The sequence below is a fragment of the Nothobranchius furzeri genome, chromosome 10 (assembly GCF_043380555.1).
Source record: "Nothobranchius furzeri strain GRZ-AD chromosome 10, NfurGRZ-RIMD1, whole genome shotgun sequence".
In the NCBI taxonomy this organism is placed as follows: domain Eukaryota; kingdom Metazoa; phylum Chordata; class Actinopteri; order Cyprinodontiformes; family Nothobranchiidae; genus Nothobranchius; species Nothobranchius furzeri.
Window position 1 is genome coordinate 68,398,854 of NC_091750.1, and position 19,954 is coordinate 68,418,807.

A 19,954-nucleotide genomic window follows, 5' to 3' on the forward strand; every position below is an offset into this window, starting at 1 on the left:
GAGAAAAAAATTCACCCCCCTCAGAGTTGTCATGAGTGTAAACTTGATCATTTAAACAAAAAACATGTTTTGGTACCAGGCTGTAAACATGTTTATTTCTGCTGTGAAATTGGTATTTTTAACATGGGAGTCAATGAGGATTTGCTCGCTTCCGACACCAGCCCCTAGTGGATGAGGGTGGAACTGCAATTTTTAGTACTTCCGGGATTGCTTCAATTTTTGAGCCGCATTGTGAGGGCTTGTGTACTTGTAGAAGTCCCGATTGCCCTAAAGCACAACAAATTAGACACAGAACAACATACCTAATGTGTGAATAATGAACAGACTAAAACATCTGTAGCCTTTAAACCCACCAGGAGCCATCCATCTCACGACATGAAATCATTTGGTTAAACCTGAAACCAGGAGCTCCTGGTGGCGCCCATCATCACGCGACTTTTCCAAACCACCCAGACTTGAGTTTAAAATTAAGCGAATCGACACCTGCTCCTGACGAACGGAGGCTTCGTTCGGGGAGAACAAGTGCACGCTGCAGCCCAGATTGAGCGCTGACATCTGGTTAGCACCACTGGGGCTGTGCCTTCTACTGGTTAGAACATTTTTCTCCATGTGATGAATGTATGTTTGCCTCTAGAGCTGCAAGTTCATTTAGCTCTCGTAGCTAAATGAACCAGCCCCCATTAGCCTGTTGTTGGTGTTATTGATGATGAAGAGGAAAATGATCCGTTGTTCTGGGGAACTGGGAATTCCAAGCCTTTTGTTCGGGTGTAATAAAGAACCATCACGACTTGATGAGGATACATGAGTCTGCAGGTACTCCAGCATCCAGATGGATCGCTTTTATTTGCAGAAGTTTGTTTCTGACTCTGCTGAAGAGTGGAGGCAGAATTGTGCAGAACCCGGTTCTGTGGTTCCATCTGGGGACTTGGGTCTTAAATCATACAGAGGGAAGCTCCTCCTTTCACAAATACATAGTTTCAGCATGGATGGAGTAGACTAAAGTTTTGGTTTCTAAAGTTAACTTAGTGAACAAAACTCATACCAGCTCAGTGGTCTAGTGGTGGAGTGTCCGCCCTGGCACGGAGAGATCGGGGTTAGATTCCCAGTCGGGTCGTACCAAAGACTTTAAAACTGGGACCCAGCGCCTCCCTGCTTGACACTCCGCTTTAAGGGGTTGGTTTGGGGGGTTAAACCACCAAATGGTTCCCGGGTGCAGCCACCGCTGCAGCTCACCGCTCCCCTCCATGGGGATGGGTCAAATGCGAAGATGAACTTCACCAGTGAGCGATGAAGACTATGGGACTTTAACTTTAACTGTAACGAACTGAAGGAAAACATCAGCTGCCACTATTCATGCCAGGGATCGTGCTTCGGCCATCTTATGCAACAAACTTATGGAATTACAGTCGTTTTGGTCGGATTGAGTTTGGGTTTGAGCCCTGCTCAGTCTGCTGCAGCCGTGTCCTTGAGCAAGACACTTCACCCCCCTTGCCTTCTGGTGGTGTTCGGAGGAACCGGTGGCGTCTATGTACAGCAGTCTCGCCTCCGTCTGCGCGCCCTAGTGCAGCTGTAGCTACAAAGTAGCTCATCACCACCTGGGTGTGAACGTGTGTGTGTATGGGTGAATGACTAATTGTGTTGTAAAGCGCCTTGGGGGGTTCCAGGACTCTAGAAGGCCATTTATTTACTTTAAAATTAATAAACCTGTTCTTTGTATTCAACAATCCTGGCTCTAAACCACGGGTCAGCTTATGCATTTTTCAGCTGCACAAATCCTTCATCGTGTCATGATGAAAAACTGTGCTCGTGAATATAATTTGCAGGCCTGTTGCTGTCCCGTGTGACTGGCCCCATCAACAGCTTAATGAGCACTCCCACAACCAAATCCAGCCTCTGACGGTCTTCAAGCAGGACCTTGGCTCGTGTAACGTGCAAGCTCTCTAGAGTTTGCACAGTTTGAATCAAGCTCAAAGGTCAACTTTATTCATATTTTGCACTAGTCTCTAGTAGGAGTGGGGGAAAAGCTTCGGTGTGCCTGTTTGAGGATGAGGAACTCAGCAGGAGGAGAAAGCAGCTTCAGACGGCAGGATATGGAGTCTTACTTCCTGGTATGTGAACACCTCTCCTCTGATTGGCTAACAGCAACACGACTCTACCACTGAATCAGTTTTCTCTGCAACGCTGATGTTTTATCTCCACAACTAACTCAAGCCTGGAGGAGTTCTGCTGTGAGGTGGAGTTGCTAATGCTAACAGTTAGCTTCTACTAGCCCAGACGTTCTCTGCTGTTTTCTGGATGCTAAACCAACAACAACCTTCCCCATCACGAGTCCAGATGGGTGAGTCCATGAAAGTGACAGCGTGACGTAGATCTGTCAGGATTTTCTAATCCTAGAGTTTCACCGTCGGTTTTCTATCAGAAGCTAATGCAGGAGATAGGTGTAGGAGACTATTCTCATGTTCAGCCTGCATGAAACACGACGAGTGACCCGTTAAAGTCAGAAATAATCATAAAGTTTGCTTTATGAGTAAATAATAAAGAAGCCAGTAACAAAAGCACATTTGTGCAGAAACAGAAGTACAGAGTTTATGTGTGTTCAGCTGCAGCCGGAGCTGCAGGAGTACATAAGCCCAGAGTGTCCCTGTTTTTAACGTACATCCTCTTTTCCTATGTGCTAAATTTGGACCTGTACTAAAGGTAAATGTGTCACACTAACATGGGAGGAAGGCACGCATGGAAGAGCCTTCAGCAGGGTACAGTACGCATGCAGGATGACCACGGGCGTGTGATGTGATGTGCAGACACGAGGGCCTTATCTCTGGCTTCAGATGGGTTACATGAGTCACAGCACCACAGGAGACAGCAGTCAGACAGGGGGATGGTCACCGCGGTGCACCAAGGCCAGCAAATATGTCCTACCTCTTATAAAACACTGTCACACACATGTTTTTCTGCTCTTTCTACCTTGTACAACACACACACACACACACACACACACACACACACACACACACACACACACACACACACACACACACACACACACACTGTGAGGTTATCAGCTACAGGCGCTTCACTGCAGCTTAGTTATTTCCAAATAAGAAAGAACTAAATAAATAAAAGTGACGGTAAAGAAAAATGACAGCATCTCACCTATTTTTACTCCCAGAGTTGGAGAACGAATACAGCAGCCTGTGGGCTGGCAACCCTCCAAATGAGAACACTCGGCTCCAAATAAAGCTTTATTCGCAGACGAGATCTTAAAAAGACATTTTGTTTAAATGCTGTTAGAGCTGCAGTCCTTATGACGGGAAGCCGGCAGTAGATGTGACAGGCATTAACCCTCTGGAGGAAGGCAGGTTAAAACCTACCTACCTAGTCCCTCCAGTCCACATACATGTTCCATGAGCATTTTTAACTCAGACGTACCTCTGAAGGACTTAGTTGTTCGTTCTTTCATCAGAACTTATTTAGAGCCTGAGAGGGTTAAAAGAGATGCCGCACCAATCACCTCTCTCTGTCTCTCTCTGTCTCTGTGTATCTCTCTCTCTCTCTCTCTCTCTCTCTCTCTCTCTCTCTCTATCCCTCCCTCCTCAGGGGGGTCGTGTATCTCTCTCTCTCTGTGTATCTCTCTCTCTCTCTCTCTCTCTCTCTCTCTCTCTCTCTCTCTCCCTCCCTCCCTCCTCAGGGGGGTCGTGTATCTCTCTCTCTCTCTCTCTCTCTCTCTCTCTCTCTCTCTCTCTCTCTCTCCCTCCCGCCCTCCCTCCCTCCCTCCCTCCCTCCCTCCTCAGGGGGGTCGTTGTATTGAACTGTCATGACTCATGCATTTCCTGAGCTTGAAGGGCTCATTTTAAATTAGCCCAGAACGCTCAATGGCAGGATCACCGAAGCAAGCCCACTCGATATCACATGGGCCAGCGCCTTGTCTTTAATGGCTCATGAAAAATGATGAATGACGTGCTGAGGCCAGCCACCCCACTGCAACACCTTCTCTCTGCTGTTGACAGCACAACAGGCCCCGCCCTCTAGAGACAGGCTCGTACAGTAGGATGCATCGATCCGGAGTCTGCTACGAGTCTAATTTATAATTTAATTTGTTCTCCCTCCACCAGTTCTGTTATTAACTGCTACAAACTTGCGTACAAGATGCTACCAGAGTGTGACGGTAGCGTGTACGGGAGAGAACCTTTGTATGGAGTACAAAATGTTAAACAATACGCAAACGCACACAATAAACATTTTAAATAAATAACAGAACTGAATGTATTAATTTGAAAACGTAAAAATTTAATACATTGTCATGTTCTGTGTCCCTCTGTCCCCAGCCTCCTCCTGTTCTCCTCCAGGTTCTCCTCTTATGTCCCATTATTATTCCCAGCTCCCTCTAGGCTTCCCTCTAGTTATGAGTTGTTTATTTTTGCCCTTAGTCTTTACATTTAGTTATTCCCTGTTTTATAGGTTAATGTCTATCTTCCCTCCTGCTTAGTTCTTTCCCCATTTAGTTCACTGAACGCACCTGCCTTCCCTCCAGATCACTCACACCTGTCACCTGTTCCTCTGATCACCTCCCTCTGTGTTTAAAAGCTGTCTTGTCCCTCAGTGTTTGTCGGTCCATCGATGTGAGTCAGCGTTATTTTGTTCCCTCGTCAGGTTCTAGTCTTTTTGCTCATTATTGGGCTTTTGTTTTTTTTGGCTTCCTGATTTTCAGTTTTTCTGGATTTGATTCCTGCATCTAAGTTATTTTTGTTGCCACCTTAATAAAAGGATTTGACCTTTTTTCAACTGCTCTTGCCTCGAGTCACTCTGGCTTCCGCGTTTTTGGGTCCTACCTCCTCCTGCTCAGCGTGACATATATTTATAGTTATTAAATTTATACATTCAAATTTGATTCTAAATATATTTAAAGAGCAAGTCACCCCCAAATCGACTTTTTTCTGATAAACTAAATAAACAAGTGTCTAATCGTGCTGCAGACACGTGTAGTCAATAGTTTTGAACTTTAGTGCATTTTAGTTAAAATTTAAATTTTCTGCCTAAAATTGTCAGTGTTGTGCCGTTGTCAGGTAAAAACTCTGCACTGTATTTTAATTTCAATCTGCCACCGCTATTGGCTAAGAGGTATGCTATGATGTAAACTGGTACATTATGATGTCACAATGCCATTGTGAGCCTGTGTTTTTGTTAGTGGCTCCGCCTTCTTGGTCTGCCTGGCAACAGCATTTGTTGCATTTTTCAAACATGAAGTGGGAGTGAAGTAAGTTTCTTGTAGGGGGGTGACTTGCTCTTTAAATATATAAAGTAAAATATTCTTCCAAAAATATTTCATATGTAGCCTAATAATACATTTTTATATTGAGATTCAAATTTGAACACATAGTTGATACAAAATACTCAAGTTAACATATAAAGGCGATTCCAATTTTTGGAGAAGATTAAAGAGCAAGTCACCCCCTACCAGAGTCTAACTCCACTCCCACTTCATGTTTGAAAAATGCAACACATGCTGTTGCCTGGCAGACCGAGAGGGCGGAGCCGCTAACAAATACACACACACTCAGGCTCACGACAGCATTGTGACATCATAATGTACCAGTTTACATCATAGCATACCTCTTAGCCAATAGCGGTGGCAGATTTAAATTAAAATACAGTGCAGAGTTTTTACCTGACAACGGCACAACACTGCCAGTTTTAGACAGAATATTTAAATTTTAACTAAGATGCACTGAAGTGACAAATTATTGACTACACGTGTCTGCAGCATGATTAGACACTCGTTTATTTAGTTTATCAGCAAAAAAAAGTTTATTTGGGGGTGACTTGCTCTTTAACTTTAGATTTTTAAGTTTAATTTATTATTAAAAGCTAATTATGGTGAAAAATAGCAGTTGATGTTTGAATGTCTTGCCCTACAACCAGAGCTCCACACTTTTACTGCTGACTCTTTACCAGCTGATGGTTTTGTGATGCCAGCCTGCTAAATCCGCCTCCCTTGACCTTCAGACGCTGCTAAGCGTATTTTATTAATCGGACTCGATGTGACGATCACTACGCGGAGATTCATTACTCCTGCTAAAAGAAGCGACTGTGGTGACTTAAAGGTTCCTCTCAGCTAGACAACTTAAAGATGACTCCTCTGTGATCTTCTGCTCACTTATTCACATGCAGCTCCTTCTGTATTTAGTCACGCAGACTTTAAATAAAGACGCAAAGAGTTTCAGACGTGATCGAACACAAACTGGTTCAAAAGAAATGTTATCGTCTGTCCGACTCTCCGGTGAAGCAGGAGTTGAATACAAAAAAGCCTTTTCCGTCATATTCGTAGGCGCTGCCACCATGCGCTGACTGTAACGCAGGAGGAAAACAATCTGTGAAAAAATAAATGAGGTTCCTCTGGCTCCTCCTAGTGCCTCTGGTGTGATAATCTAGTGTGCCTGAAAACAAGCGACCGGGAGGAGTAATTGAACCGCTGCAAATCACCACTGCTTGCACAGTTACTGTGGCTGCATGTTTGAAAAAGCAGAGTATGTTCTTGTTTTTAAAAAATGCAAAAGTTCAGCTTTAACTCCAACATGCCCTCTAAGATGTTTAAAACAATTAGCATCAGGTTTGTGCTGCAAAAGGAACGTACTAGTCGTTGCACAATGAACATTTATTTGAATCTCTTTAGAAAAATGTTCAGGAGGAAAACAGTTTTTCACTCGTGAATCATTTTCAGGACAGGTGTCGGGGTTAATTACACCCTCGTATCGGATCTCTTCAGGGCTTCGCCAGCACACATAATAAAGTTTCCCTTCTACAAAAGGCCTTGGGAAATGATATCTACAGTTGTTCCCAAAGAGCTCAGTTTGTACAGGCAGTGTGAAGCAAGACGAGCTACAAGCTGGTTACTAACAGGTGGTTTGTACACGTTTCAGGAGTGTTTACATGGTTTATTTTCCCATTTTCGCCGAACACTGAAAGATGGGCGATAAGGTTTGTGGTGCCTGTCTGTTTGCAGAATTAATGAAGGATCTCCTGAACCGCTGGATGGATTTTTGTAAAACTTGCAGATGTTTGTCTAACACTAATAAACTTCTGAAGACAAACTGAAGATGCAAAAATAGCTACAATTCAGTGGGTTTTGTCATGTTCTGTGTCCCTCTGTCCCCAGCCTCCTCCTGTTCTCCTCCAGGTTCTCCTGCTTAGTTCTTTCCACATTTAGTTTACTGAACGCACCTGCCTTCCCTCCAGATCACTCACACCTGTCACCTGTTCCTCTGATCACCTCCCTCTGAGTTTAAAAGCCCTGTCTTGTCCCTCAGGCCCTGTCCACACGTAGCCGGGGATTTGCCAGTGGCCTGTCATCCACAAGAAAACGGATCTTTTTAAAAACTCCGGCCAAAGTGAAGATCTGCGTTTTCTCCGTTTTGGGTGTCTGCGTGTGGACAGACAAAACCGGAGTTTTAAGGTCCGCAACGTCACTTTCCGCAACAAAAAAATGCTGACATCACGTGTGCGACCTGTGTTTACACTAGCGGCATCATGGATGCCCTCAGAGCTGCGCTCGCTTTATCAATTGTCCAAGCGCTTTTTGCTTGTTTGTTTTTGCAAGCGGAATTACTGCTCCTTGCGGAAGACCACAGACGAAGGACGAGGTTAAGAACGGGGGAAGTACTGCCGCCTACAGGTCTGGCATGTCCTTAACAATGTATTTATCCGGGTAGGTGTGGACAGAGTTTTTTTTTAAATCGAGGTGGTGTGGATGCAAGTTTTTGGAGGGGCGGATATTCGTTTTTAAAAAACCCGGCTACGTGTGGACTAGGCCTCAGTGTTTGTCGGTCCATCGATGTGAGTCAGCGTTGTTTTGTTCCCTCGTCAGGTTCTAGTCTTTGTGCTCATTATTGAGCTTTTGTTTTTTTTGGCTTCCTGATTTTCAGTTTTCTGGATTTGATTCCTGCATCTAAGTTATTTTTGTTGCCACCTTAATAAAAGGATTTGACCTTTTTTCAGCTGCTCTTGCCTCGAGTCATTCTGGCTTCTGCGTTTTGGGTCCTACCTCCTCCTGCTCAGCATGACAGATTTGGCCGATTTTGGGTTGACATTCTGCACGCTGTCAAATAAACTCCAGCACATAGTTTAGGTTCGAACGGATAAAGCCCGGTTTTCACAGCAGAGTTTTAAACAATTGGTCGATTTACAAGGTATGAGAGACCACACACGTGGTGATTAAAAATCACGGACATACCAGTTTTGGTGTTTGAGTGTGTAATTTGCAGAAACTCAGCAAATAGTACACACTACACACTAGAGATGAGCCTTTCTGACGAATACGAGCATTAAACGAGTAAAACTCGTAAATATCTGTAATCGTGCTGAAGGAAAATCCTCATTGGGTAACTGACTGTCTTCACGCTCTGTGATTGGCCAGTCACATAGAGCACCCGCCCCACCCTGCACACAAAACTCCACAGTCTCAGGCCGGCCCATCCACGCACACACACAGTAACGGATCTCTCTGTGCTTCGCTGTCTCTCATGTTTCTTCAGTGCTCCCTAGGTTTTCTTCAGCTCGCCTATTTTTCAGTTTAATATTTAAAGTTACTTTTATCGTAGCGTACGTGGTGCATTTGATAAGACAGAGCTGAAAACGGCTCGTGCTGCGTCAGTCACTGCTCTCTCTCTCTCTCTCTCTCTCCCTCTCTCTCTCTCTCTCTCTCTCTCTCTCCCTTTCTCTCTCTCTCTGTATTAATTCATGCACTTAAATATTAATGTTCTGATTTCATTGAAAAACTTGTTCTGTAATAGTTCCTTTACTACTGTGATCAAAATATCAAGGCCCACTACGAGTACAGATACAAATACAGATAATTTCGATGGTTGAACAGATACAGATAGTGGTGTGTTCGCTCATCCCTACTACACACAACTGCTTTTACTCACGAACATTCCCTGCCCTGGGAACACTTGTGACATGAAACATGACCTTGAATGGAGGGTCCAGGGTGCTACAGTCACCTTGCCTTCTGATTGGCTACACATCACCTTTGACAGGCAGCATGCCTGCTTATCCTTGAAAATCAGACCAAGATAAGGATTTCAAAGCCTGGATTTCTGATCCAATTAGTCCTAATGTCATTCTGAGCAGACCAGAGTGTTTGTGATCAGTGTTGGGAATGTTACTTTAAAAAAGTAATTAGTTATAGTTACAGATTACTATGTCAAAAAAGTAATTCAGTTACTTACCGAGTTACAAGATTATAAAAGTAACGAATTATCAAGAAAAATAAATATTTTGTTATGTTATTTCATTACAGAATGCAAGAAAAATGGGTTCCCCTCTTAATTAAACTTAAAGAGCAAGTCACCCCAAATCAACTTTTTTCTGATAAACTATATAAATGTGTGTCTAATCGTGCTGCAGACATGCGTAGTCAATAGTTTAGCACATTTTCTACCTAAAACTGTCGGTGTTGTGCCGTTGTCAGGTAAAAACTCTGCACTGCATTTGAATTTAAATCTGCCATCGCTATTGGCAAAGAGGTACCCTAGAACGTTAGCTGGTACCATATGATGTCACAATGTTACTGAGAGCCTGTGTGTGTGTGTGTGTGTGTGTGTGTGTGTGTTTGTGTGTGTGTATTCGTTAGTGGCTCTGCCCTCTCGGTCTGCTAGGCAACAGCATTTGTGCATTTTTTAAACAGGATGTGGGAGTGGAGTAATACTCTGGTTGTCATGATCATTTCTGCTTCTCCTCAGTCATTGTTTTCACCTGTGCCCAATTCCCCATGCACCTGCCCCTCGTCTCCTATCACCCAGCCCCGGTATATATACCCTGTCTGTGTCTCTCTGTGTTGTCAGACCATTGATGTTGTCAGCGTTGTTTTTGTTCTCCTCGAGTTTCTCAGGTTCTTTGTGCCATTTGGATTTTGCTCCTCCTCCTTAATAAAAGGAATTTATTTTCTTACAACCTCTCCTGCCTCGAGTCGTTCTGGGGTTCAGCATTTTGGGTTCGACCTCCTTTTACCGTACCGTGACACTGGTGGGGGTGACTTGCTCTTTAATTTACTATAAATTACTACAACACCGAAATATAAATGACTAATAACTGGAACTACAAACAGGAACATTTCAATAATCTAGACTATTAAAAGGTCACTGTGTGATATGTAACAAGACCCCATTCAGCTAAAATTTATAATTGCAAATAGAAACACCTGTAAAAGTTCCTGAGCCTTTAAATGGTCTCTCAGTCTAGTTAAATGACTGAAACAAATGTCATTTTGCAAAGTATTCTAATGTTTCCAGCTTCACATAATTGTGTGTTTTAGTAGCATTTCTGTTGCTGCTAACCTAGTAATGGTTAAATAAATAAATGAATAAATAAATAAAATCCTTTAAAATGACACTAGAAGAGCCACAAGCCTGATGGAGAACTTACATTTACTAACTTGGGTCAGACCCAACCACAGAAGAGCTGAAGCTGGGCGGTAAACACACACAGGTAGTTCTGATAACACCTGAGCTCCATGGCGTCTGAGACTAATGCATCAGTGTTACAGCAGGACTAAAGGCATGATCAGAAACAGGTTACAGCTGGATGATCTAGGAAGGTAGAAGGTGGTGACGTCTGAGCTGTGAACAGGAAGCGGACCTTCGGGACGTCCCGCTGTCACGCCAAGAAGGCCACAGCTGCAGCAGCGAATCTGCGGGTCTGCAGCCGTAACTATTCATCACGTCTTCCTCGTTCTTCACGGGCCGTGGTGCGCTTGGATGATATCCGCCTCTTTAGCTCCCGATCAGCTTATGACGACTTCAACAGACCGCGCAGCTTAACGCACGCATTTTCTTATCAGTAACAAAAACGGCGTTATGATGAAAGGAGAGGGTAATTAAACTGTTTTTTTTAGTAACACCGTTATTTTAAACGGCGTTACTCCCATCAATGCTTGTGAAACACCACACAAGGTCAGATTATCTGAAAATATTTTTTTCCACTGCAGTAAAAGTGTGCAACTTAAAGATTTTCGGAAGGGGTGGGGCTTGTCCAGAACTCAGCATGATTATCCTGCTGTGCGAAGCGGGCTTAATGCGATAACGAAGACATGTGTGTGTCATACCCCTTTGCATCCTCACTGGCCAGGGTGTGTGGTAAAGGTCTCAGCTGCAGGCTGTGACTGCAGGTGCAAACAAAAGGCTGCTTGGCGAGCTCGAGGTAGGCAGGAATGTGGATCGTTATGTTGATCTTGGGCCTCTTTCTCCCTACTCAAAACCAGTTGTGACCAGTTTGGGGGTGAAAATTGATGCTGGACTTAAATTTGATGCTCACATCAACTCTGTGATCCGGTCCAGTTTCTTTCACCTGAGACGCCTTACAAAAATCAAGCCCATGCTGTCGAGAGCCCACCTGGAGCGGGTACTCCATGCTTTTGTAATTTCTAGGCTTGATTACTGCAGCTCTCTATATGCAGGGTTGTGTCAGTCATCACTGCGTCGCCTACAGGTTGTGCAGAACAGCGCAGCCAGGTTCCTGACTGGGACCAGGAAACGGAACCACATCAGTCCGGTTCTGGCCTCCCTGCACTGGCTTCCGGTTTGCTATCGTCCACACTTCAGACTCCTCGTCTTTGTTTTTAATTTCTTCCAGGGTGGTACTCCCCCCTATCTAGCCACACCCCTGAACAGACATTCCCCATCACGCGCTCTATGCTCCTCTGACCAAGGCCTGCTCACTGTCCCTCGTTCTAGGTGTCGTACTCGCGGGGACCGGGCTTTCTCAGTCCTAGCACCGTCACTCTGGAACCAGTTGCCACCCTCAGTTAGGCTGTCCCCATCTCTGCCAGTCTTCAAGAGTCGCCTAAAAACCCACCTCCTCCGCCTGGCGTTTCCTGAACATGTTTGAATTTGTCCCTCTTTTACGTTGATTTTATCTCAGTTTTCATTGGTTCACTTTTTCCCTTGTTTTACACATTTGTCTTCTACTAGAATGTTTCACTTTTTTTGTAATTTGTAATCTGTAATTTGAATTGCTTTTATTTTCTGATTTATTCACTTTCTTTAACTTTGTACTGTACCATGTTCAGCGCCTTGGGCTTCCTGACAGTGTTGCGGAAGGCACTTTATAAATAAAGCTTTGATTTGATTTGATTGAGGTAAATCACCACCGAGTCTGCTGCTTGTTTCTCTTGTCGAGGGTTTTACGTGATTATTTTTAATGTAGAAAATACAACGAAACTCTTGGTTCAGTCTCTATTTTATCTTGTGTTCAACATGTATTGGGGGCTTGTCTGGGATTTGTTAGAATGCATAATGCGATTTACAAGACTTGATTATTTCTTGGTTTAATTTTGTGGCACAAAAGATGAATGTGCAAGATGACAGACTGACATTGTTTCAATGCAGGTTTAAGTTAGCTTCCAAGCTAGGTGGGTGTGCAGAGCTAATTGAGGCGTCTGTGCCCCCTTTTAGTGCATGCTGGGAACTGGGGCGTGTTCTTGTTGACTGACAGCTCCCCCTTGTGGTTATGCATTTCTATTGGCCAACGCTCTATGATCACATAAATGATTAATTTTGCCGTAGACACCAGGAGAGGGGCTTGGGACGAATATAATTAATGAATGATTACATAAATCTTATCACAGAACAGGGTTCGAGTCCAATTTAAGCATTTTTTACATTTCAATAACAATTCACCGAGCTTTTCCGGCAAACACTTTCTGTAATAAACAGCAATATGTTTTGTATATGAGAGTACGACTGGAGGAACCCATTTATCTATTGTGTTATTTTCTTAACACACGAAAACGTTTGTAAATAAGGTGTTAAAATACAGAAGGGGGTAATAAATAATTCATAATTACAGCCAAATGTTTCAAAGATCAAAACAACAATAAAAAACATTTGCGTCTGAGTACGAGGATGAAACCTGAAGGTTAATGATTCACTGGAGTTTGACAGCAAACCTTCAGGTCACAGAAGGATAATTTTAAAAGACTGCTTCAGTTTTAAGTTTTTGTTCAAGCTTGCCCGAGGTCTTAAAGGGTGAAACTTTATGAGCCAAATATGGAACCGATGCAGGCTGCAGTGTTTGCTCTGTTGCATATTTGAATGTATTAACATACATTATTCAACACTGACTTCCTCTAAAGCCACGTCTCTCTCTCTCTCCACCATCTCTTTCATTAATGTCAAAGCTAAATAAACAGAGTGACACATCACAATGCTCCATACAGTTATGCAATCAGCCTACACTGGAATCAATTATGACTGTAATTGACTGGAGTGCAATAATAACAATGCCATCGCAGCTTCTAATGTGCTCTGCAGCTTGTCGAGATCCCAGTTTAATTTATTTAATCAACAAAATAGACCTGATGCTGCACTCCGGTGCTTCTCACAAGCAAGAGCGATGATTGTTCTGCATCCTGGGACGTCACATTTTCCCGCCACCGTCAAACCAAAGTCGTAAGAGAGGGCGGAACACCGTGGACGAGGTGTCTCCCAGAGGACCGGCAGGTGCGGCAGTTTTTACAGCCTCTAATGGAGCTTTTACTGCTCATTTGTGTCCTTATTGATTCATGGTCCTTATCGAATCTTATCCACCTTTGCTGATTTCATCCGAGGCAGGAGGCAGAAATCAAATCAAGAACACATACGGGGCAACCCAAAATGCATTTTTTATGCCCTCTTGATGATGTGCTGTGGAGGGTTAAAGACATTACATTTACCCAGAATTACATCTTCTCCCACAGACAGATGGAGCAAATGTGGTTTACCGTACCTTTACAATGTCTTCATTAGAGGACTTGCACTGCACAAAGGCTGAGACATCAGTGACTGCCCCATTCATCTCTATGGAGACCATTTTGACAGGAATGGCCACCGTGCGTCCGGTCAGAATGGCTGTGTTGATAATCTCTGTGTCCTACGGGGAGAAAAATAGACACGGCATTTGTGAAACAGTGAGAGGCGGGGAGTGATTTTCCCTGATATTTCATCAGCATCAGCGAGGTCCACGTTTGAATGCATTGCCATCACGGCCCCCATGTCGACCAGGTGACACTCTCAGTACCAGGCCACAACTCATTTCTGTGTACTTAAATGCCTTTCATTGGATTTCATCAACTGACATTTTCATTTCAAGAGCGATTTTCTGCCAGTAAATGACTGGAGGTAACTGAAACGGGGCTGGAAAGGACAGAAAAGTAATATATTTTACTTTAATCATTCAGGAAAGACATTTATGGTCCCACATTGAGCTTCAACTTCAGACGGAGTTAAAGTAGGGACATTTATCGCCACATCTGAAAAAGAAACTTCTAATTATTCCACACCATATATTTATTATATATTATCAGAATATATTCCACACACGTTGTCATCTAACGTGAAACCTTAAACAAAACACCCTGAAATGCAAACAGCCAATTAGAATACACCCAAGTACAAACCAGTTCATTAATTTGTATTCGTTTTTTTTAAGCAGCTACGATTTATCATTCACTGTGATGAAGCAGCCCAGGAGAGGCTGAAATCACACAAGTCCTCCAGAACCAAAAATAGTACATTTAAATTTCTACCCAGCACTTATTTTACTGTCTTAATGAGGCTGCTCAGCATAAAGCCAGCGTTAGCCCTCCTGGGTTTATTCTAACTGTAAGGCAAAGAACTGCTCAGTAATCAAGGGGATATTACACAAACACACACACACACACACACACACACACACACACACACACACACACACACACACACACACACACACACACACACACACAGAGCGCGGAGTATTGTCCCTTTTCTGTTTAGTTCGGCACATGAAGCAAGCGTTACGCAACGCTTGTATCACATTATCTAAACTGCTTTGGTTTGTTTTCATGTTCTTGTTTATCTCTGTTGGACTACTCGATATCCTCTTCATGTCAGGAAATGTTTACCCGGCACCCTGCTGAGGAATCACAGTCGTTTGTAGGTCTTTATAGGATTTAATGAGCACTTCTACCGAGGCTCGCTTCTTACTGACTTACATGAAATAATGATAAACTAGTACAAAGCTTTGGGGAACTCCATCAAACAAAATATGAACTCAAAATTTAGAGAAAATTCACAATTAGTGATTTTTGTCCTATTTAATTAGTTCATTGGTTATTGTAACGAGACCTTTAGATGCTTATAAAGGTGTTGAACACTCATTTAATCAGCGTTTCTAGCAGGAATGATTGCCTTGTAAGTCGTACTCAGGGGTGGGGGTGGGGGGTGGGTGGTGTTGGTGTATACTGGTGCACCAGTTCCAGGAACTGGAAGTTGCCCACATCACAGCTGAGCTTCAGACAGCAGGTTTTGTTGTCTTATTTCTTGGTATTTGGACATGTCGCCTCAGATAACAGCAATGTGACTCTACCACTGGCAAGCCTGGAGGAGCTTCTGCTATGTGGTGGAGTTGCTAATGCTAGTGTCTGTGAAGGTTCTAATGCTAGTGGTTAGCTTCTAGTATCTGAGACGCTCTCCTTGACGCTAAACCAACAACAGCCTTCCCCGTCGTGAGCGAAGATGGGGGAGTCCATGAATGTTAGTGACAGGGTGACGTAGGTCTGTCAGGCTTTTCTAATCCTAGAGTTTCACCGTCTGTTTTCTATCAGAGGCTAATGCAGGAGATAGGTGTAGGAGACTATTCTCATGTTCAGCCTGCATGAAACACTCAGAGTGACCCGTTAGAATCAGAAATAATAAATAAATCCCTGAAATGGGTTTTCTGTGTCCAACACCTTCAGACAGAAAGAGCACAAACACAGAAAGTCCAGTTATATGTTTCTATTATAATAAGAACTTAACCTGATTAAAACAAAGCAGCCTTGACATACAAAGTGAGTTTTTACATGGATAGAATAAAAAAAATCCATCTGCAGCCACATAATCAGCTCTACTGCAGAGCATTTCACAGCAGCTGGCCTGCAGAAATAATCCAGTACCTATTCACATACGTGTTATATGTGATCACATATGTGTTATATGTGATCACATATGTGTTATATGTGATCACATATGTGTTATATGTGATCACACCACTTTCTTTCTGCATCTCCTCACATGGTGCTGTCATAGACTGCTTACAGTTTTAGATTTTTATTTTAGACTTCATTCTTACATGTAGCACCTTTATATCCTACAGCCGGCTGGACACACAGACTTTGGAAGAAGACATCCTTAAAAGTAAAGCTGGTTTAAAGTGGAGTTGGTGTTTTCACTTGATGTCTAATTAGCTGAACAGCAGCCAGCTGACTTCAGCTAGAAGGCATCTCAGGTAGGATGGAAGTGTTTTGTAAAAAAGAGAAGGTGCTGCTCCTTCTCTCCAAACTTAATCAGCTGAGATGGTCCAGGCATCTGATTAGGATTTCTCCTGGTTACTTTCTTTAGAAGGTTTTCCATTTGCACCCCAGAACTCACTGGAGGGATCCACTCTGGCCCAGGAACACCTAGGGATCACCCAGGAAAAGCAGGAGGGATGGTCTGGATTCTCCTTCCTGAATAAGTTACCCAAGAAAATGGATGGTGCCAAACAAACACAGCTGCTGCCTTTTTATGATGTTTTTCCATGTTTCTGTTTTTTCAGGTTAGGAAAGTGTGGCCAATTTTCCTCAGCAGACCTCTGCGGATAACTGACTGCACTCTGGGGCAAAATCCTAATTGAAAGACAACCTTCTTCAGCTCCTCTTGTTTTTTGGCATCTGCTAGACATCCTCTACATGGGACACTTTACAAATAAATAAGTGTTGCTATGGGAGATCTAATTAGGCGTACCTGAATCCAGCTTAGAGCAGAAAAACCAACATCACTGCACAGAGTCATCATTTTCTTTAATGATCAGGTGTAGAAAACAGCTAAACAAACAGGATCTTCCACTCCAGGTTGTAGACGCTAAATCTGAGTCCGACTACTAAATAACTATTAGTGCCCTTCTCTGCATAAAGACCAAATGTTTTGATGAATTGTCAATAAAATAAAATAAATTTTATTTTCAGGAATCATTTGAATTAAGAAAGTTGTTTCTGAGGATTTCTTTTACTGTTTCGTAATTAATTCATCAATTGCAGGTCAGAGACAACCATTTTCTTGTAGTTTTTGTTTAAAGACCTCCGTTACTGTGCTCGGTCGCTACTGTTAGATGAACCGTGGAGTGAGAATCAAATAGTTAAACATGAAATTTAGCATTTGATGTGAGGGTAGGCAGTGTGGAAAAAAACACAGTGGATTTTTCTTTTACTTTGAAATCTTAATTTTATCAAGATGGAGTTTCAGCACCTCCATTGGCCACTCCTCATTCTAGTTTGCTGCCCCCAACGACCAGAATGAGCTGCAAAAATCACTGAAGCTCACTACATTCCATTATCTACCTTCAATAATTCATTGCAGTCAATAGTTTCTGATCAATGTGCCTGCCTCTGAGTACTTAAAGATTGTTTAATCTTGTTTTTATCTTGCATTTTTTATCTTACCTGTTCTTCTTTGGTGTAAAGCTAACTATGTGTCTGTTGCTGCTGCCTCTTGGCCAGATCGTTGTTGTAAACGAGAACGAGTTCTCAATCGACTCATTTGGATAAATAAAGGTTAAATAAAAAAATAAATACTCAACAACACAACCGTGCCATCGCTAAAACACAGCCACATGGCTGTAGCTGATAATTAGCTGCCTTATGCTAACATGTGCTAGTAGCGCTACGGTCTTGCTACAGCTAATTGTGTTGTAAAGTTAAAGCTAAAGCTGAACATCATCAAGTAAATACATCTTTAGCTTTAATGAATAGACACTAGGGGTGTTTCTCAATGCCAAGGAACCTTGCCTTGATGTCTTGGCCCCACCCTGGTTGCTTAGGAGATACGTCATCAGGAGCCGCCAAGACGTGTTCCAATGTTCATGTTCTACCGAGGGTGTGTTCTCTGTTTGTTAGCCGTTTAGCTAGCTAAGCCAGGATACACGGGAGGAGTCTTGTAGCCTAGCCTTGGTCAAAAATTACCCAGAATACACCGCGGTATTTTCAAAAAGACGGCGAATCAGAGCTCCTCCTTGAACCGTCACCTTATCGTGGTGGAGGAGTTTGAGTGCCCTAATGATCGTAGGAGCTATGTTGTCTGGGGCACTTTGTGCCCCTGGTAGGGTCTCCCATGACAAATTGGTCTTAGGTGAAGGGTGAGACAAAGAACGGTTCACAGGATCTTTCATGGACGTTAAAACAAAGAGTCGGAGTACCAGGCCCGGAGGGTTACCGGGGTCCCTCCCTGAAGCTAGGCCTGGGGTTGGGGCCCGTGAGCGAGCACCTGGTGGCCGGGCTTTCGCCCATGGGGCCCGGCCGGGCCCAGCCCGAACCGGATACATGGGCTCATACAACTCTGGACCCACCATCCGCAGGAGGAACATGAAGGGTTCGGTGCAATGTGGATCGGGTGGCAGACCAAGGCGGGAGCCTTGGCGGTCCGATCCCCGGACAAGAAAACTAGTTGTTGGGACATGGAACGTCACCTCGCTGGTGGGGAAGGAGCAGGAGCTTGTGGCAGAGGTTGAGCGATACCGGCTAGATATAGTCTGACTCATCTCGACACATAGCATTGGCTCTGGAACCCAAGTCCTTGAGAAGGGTTGGACACACTCCTTTGCTGGAGTTGCTCCGGGGGAGAGGCGGAGGATTGGGGTTGGCTTTTTGTTGGCCCCAAGACTCTCTGCCTGTGTGTTGGGGTTTACCCCGGGGGACGAGAGGGTAGCTTCCCTGCGCCTTCGGGTCGGGGAATGGGTCCTGACTGTTTTTTGTGCTTATGCTCCAAATATCAGTTCAGAGTACCCACCCTTTTTTGAGTCCCTGGGACGAGTGCTAGATAGTGCTCCATCAGGGGACTCCATTGTCCTGCTGGGGGACTTCAATGCTCACGTGGGCAATGACAGCTTGACCTGGAGGGGTGTGATTGGGAGGAATGGCCAGCCTGATCTGAACTCGAGTGGTGTTTCGTTATTGGACTTCTATGCAAGCCGCAGTTTGGCCATAACGAACACCATGTTCGAACATAAGGATGCCCATCGGTACACTTGGTACCAGGGCAGCCTAGGTCGCAGGTCGATGATAGACTTTGTAGTCGTATCATCTGACCTGCGGCCGTATGTTTTGGACACCCGAGTGAAGAGAGGAGCGGAGCTGTCAACTGATCACCACCTGGTGGTGAGTTGGATCAGATGACAGGGGAAGATGCTGACGTCAACTGGGGCTATAATCGGGCGGTGGAAGGAATTCTTTGAGGAGCTCCTCAATCCCACCTATGCACATTCCGAGGAGGAACCAGAGCCGGGAGACCTGGGGATGGACTGTCCAATCTCTGGGGCAGAAGTTGCTGAGGTAGTCAAAAAACTGTACAGCGGCCGAAATGAGTTTCCTCCGTAGGGTGGCCGGGCTCAGCTTTAGAGATAGGGTGAGGAGCTCGGACATTCGGGAGGGACTCGGAGTAGAACCGCTGCTCCTCCGGATCGAAAGGAGCCAGTTGAGGTGGTTTCGGCATCTGGTCAGGATACCTCCTGGATGCCTTCCTGGGGAGGTGTTTCGGGCATGTCCTGCCAGCAGGAGGCCCCCGGGTCGACCCGGGACATGTTGGAGAGGTTACATCTCCAATCTGGTCCGGGAACGCCTTGGGGTCCTGCCGGAGGAGCTGGTGGAGAAGGCCGGGGAGAGGACGGTCTGGAGCTCCATAGTTGGGATGCTGCCCCCGCGACCCGGACCCGGATAAGTGGAGGAAGACGACGACGACGACGGCGAATCAGAAGCCGGCAGCTACTTTGGGGACAATTTTCAAGTTTAAAAGTAAGTCAGCTAATTTAAAATGTTTTTTTTTTTTTTAGATCCAAAGAAATTATCTTTGGTTGGTTAGTTGCTTTGGTAGTTGCAGCTTCGGTGGCTAGCGGGCATCCGTATTTTCCAGAGTATAGGTTGCTCCGGAGTATA

At 44.3% G+C, this 19,954-nt stretch overlaps 1 protein-coding gene across 2 annotated transcripts in view; it reads right to left on the reverse strand.

Annotated features, from left to right (window-relative positions):
• The window catches only part of tmem132e (transmembrane protein 132E), a 637,247-nt gene that overhangs the window by 62,338 nt on the left and 554,955 nt on the right, over positions 1-19,954 (reverse strand). For both annotated transcript variants that reach the window (XM_054731106.2, XM_015961920.3), the window contains exon 5: positions 13,759-13,902. In XM_054731106.2, coding sequence (XP_054587081.2) covers positions 13,759-13,902 — 144 coding nt within the window. The remainder of the gene's footprint in view (positions 1-13,758; positions 13,903-19,954) is intronic.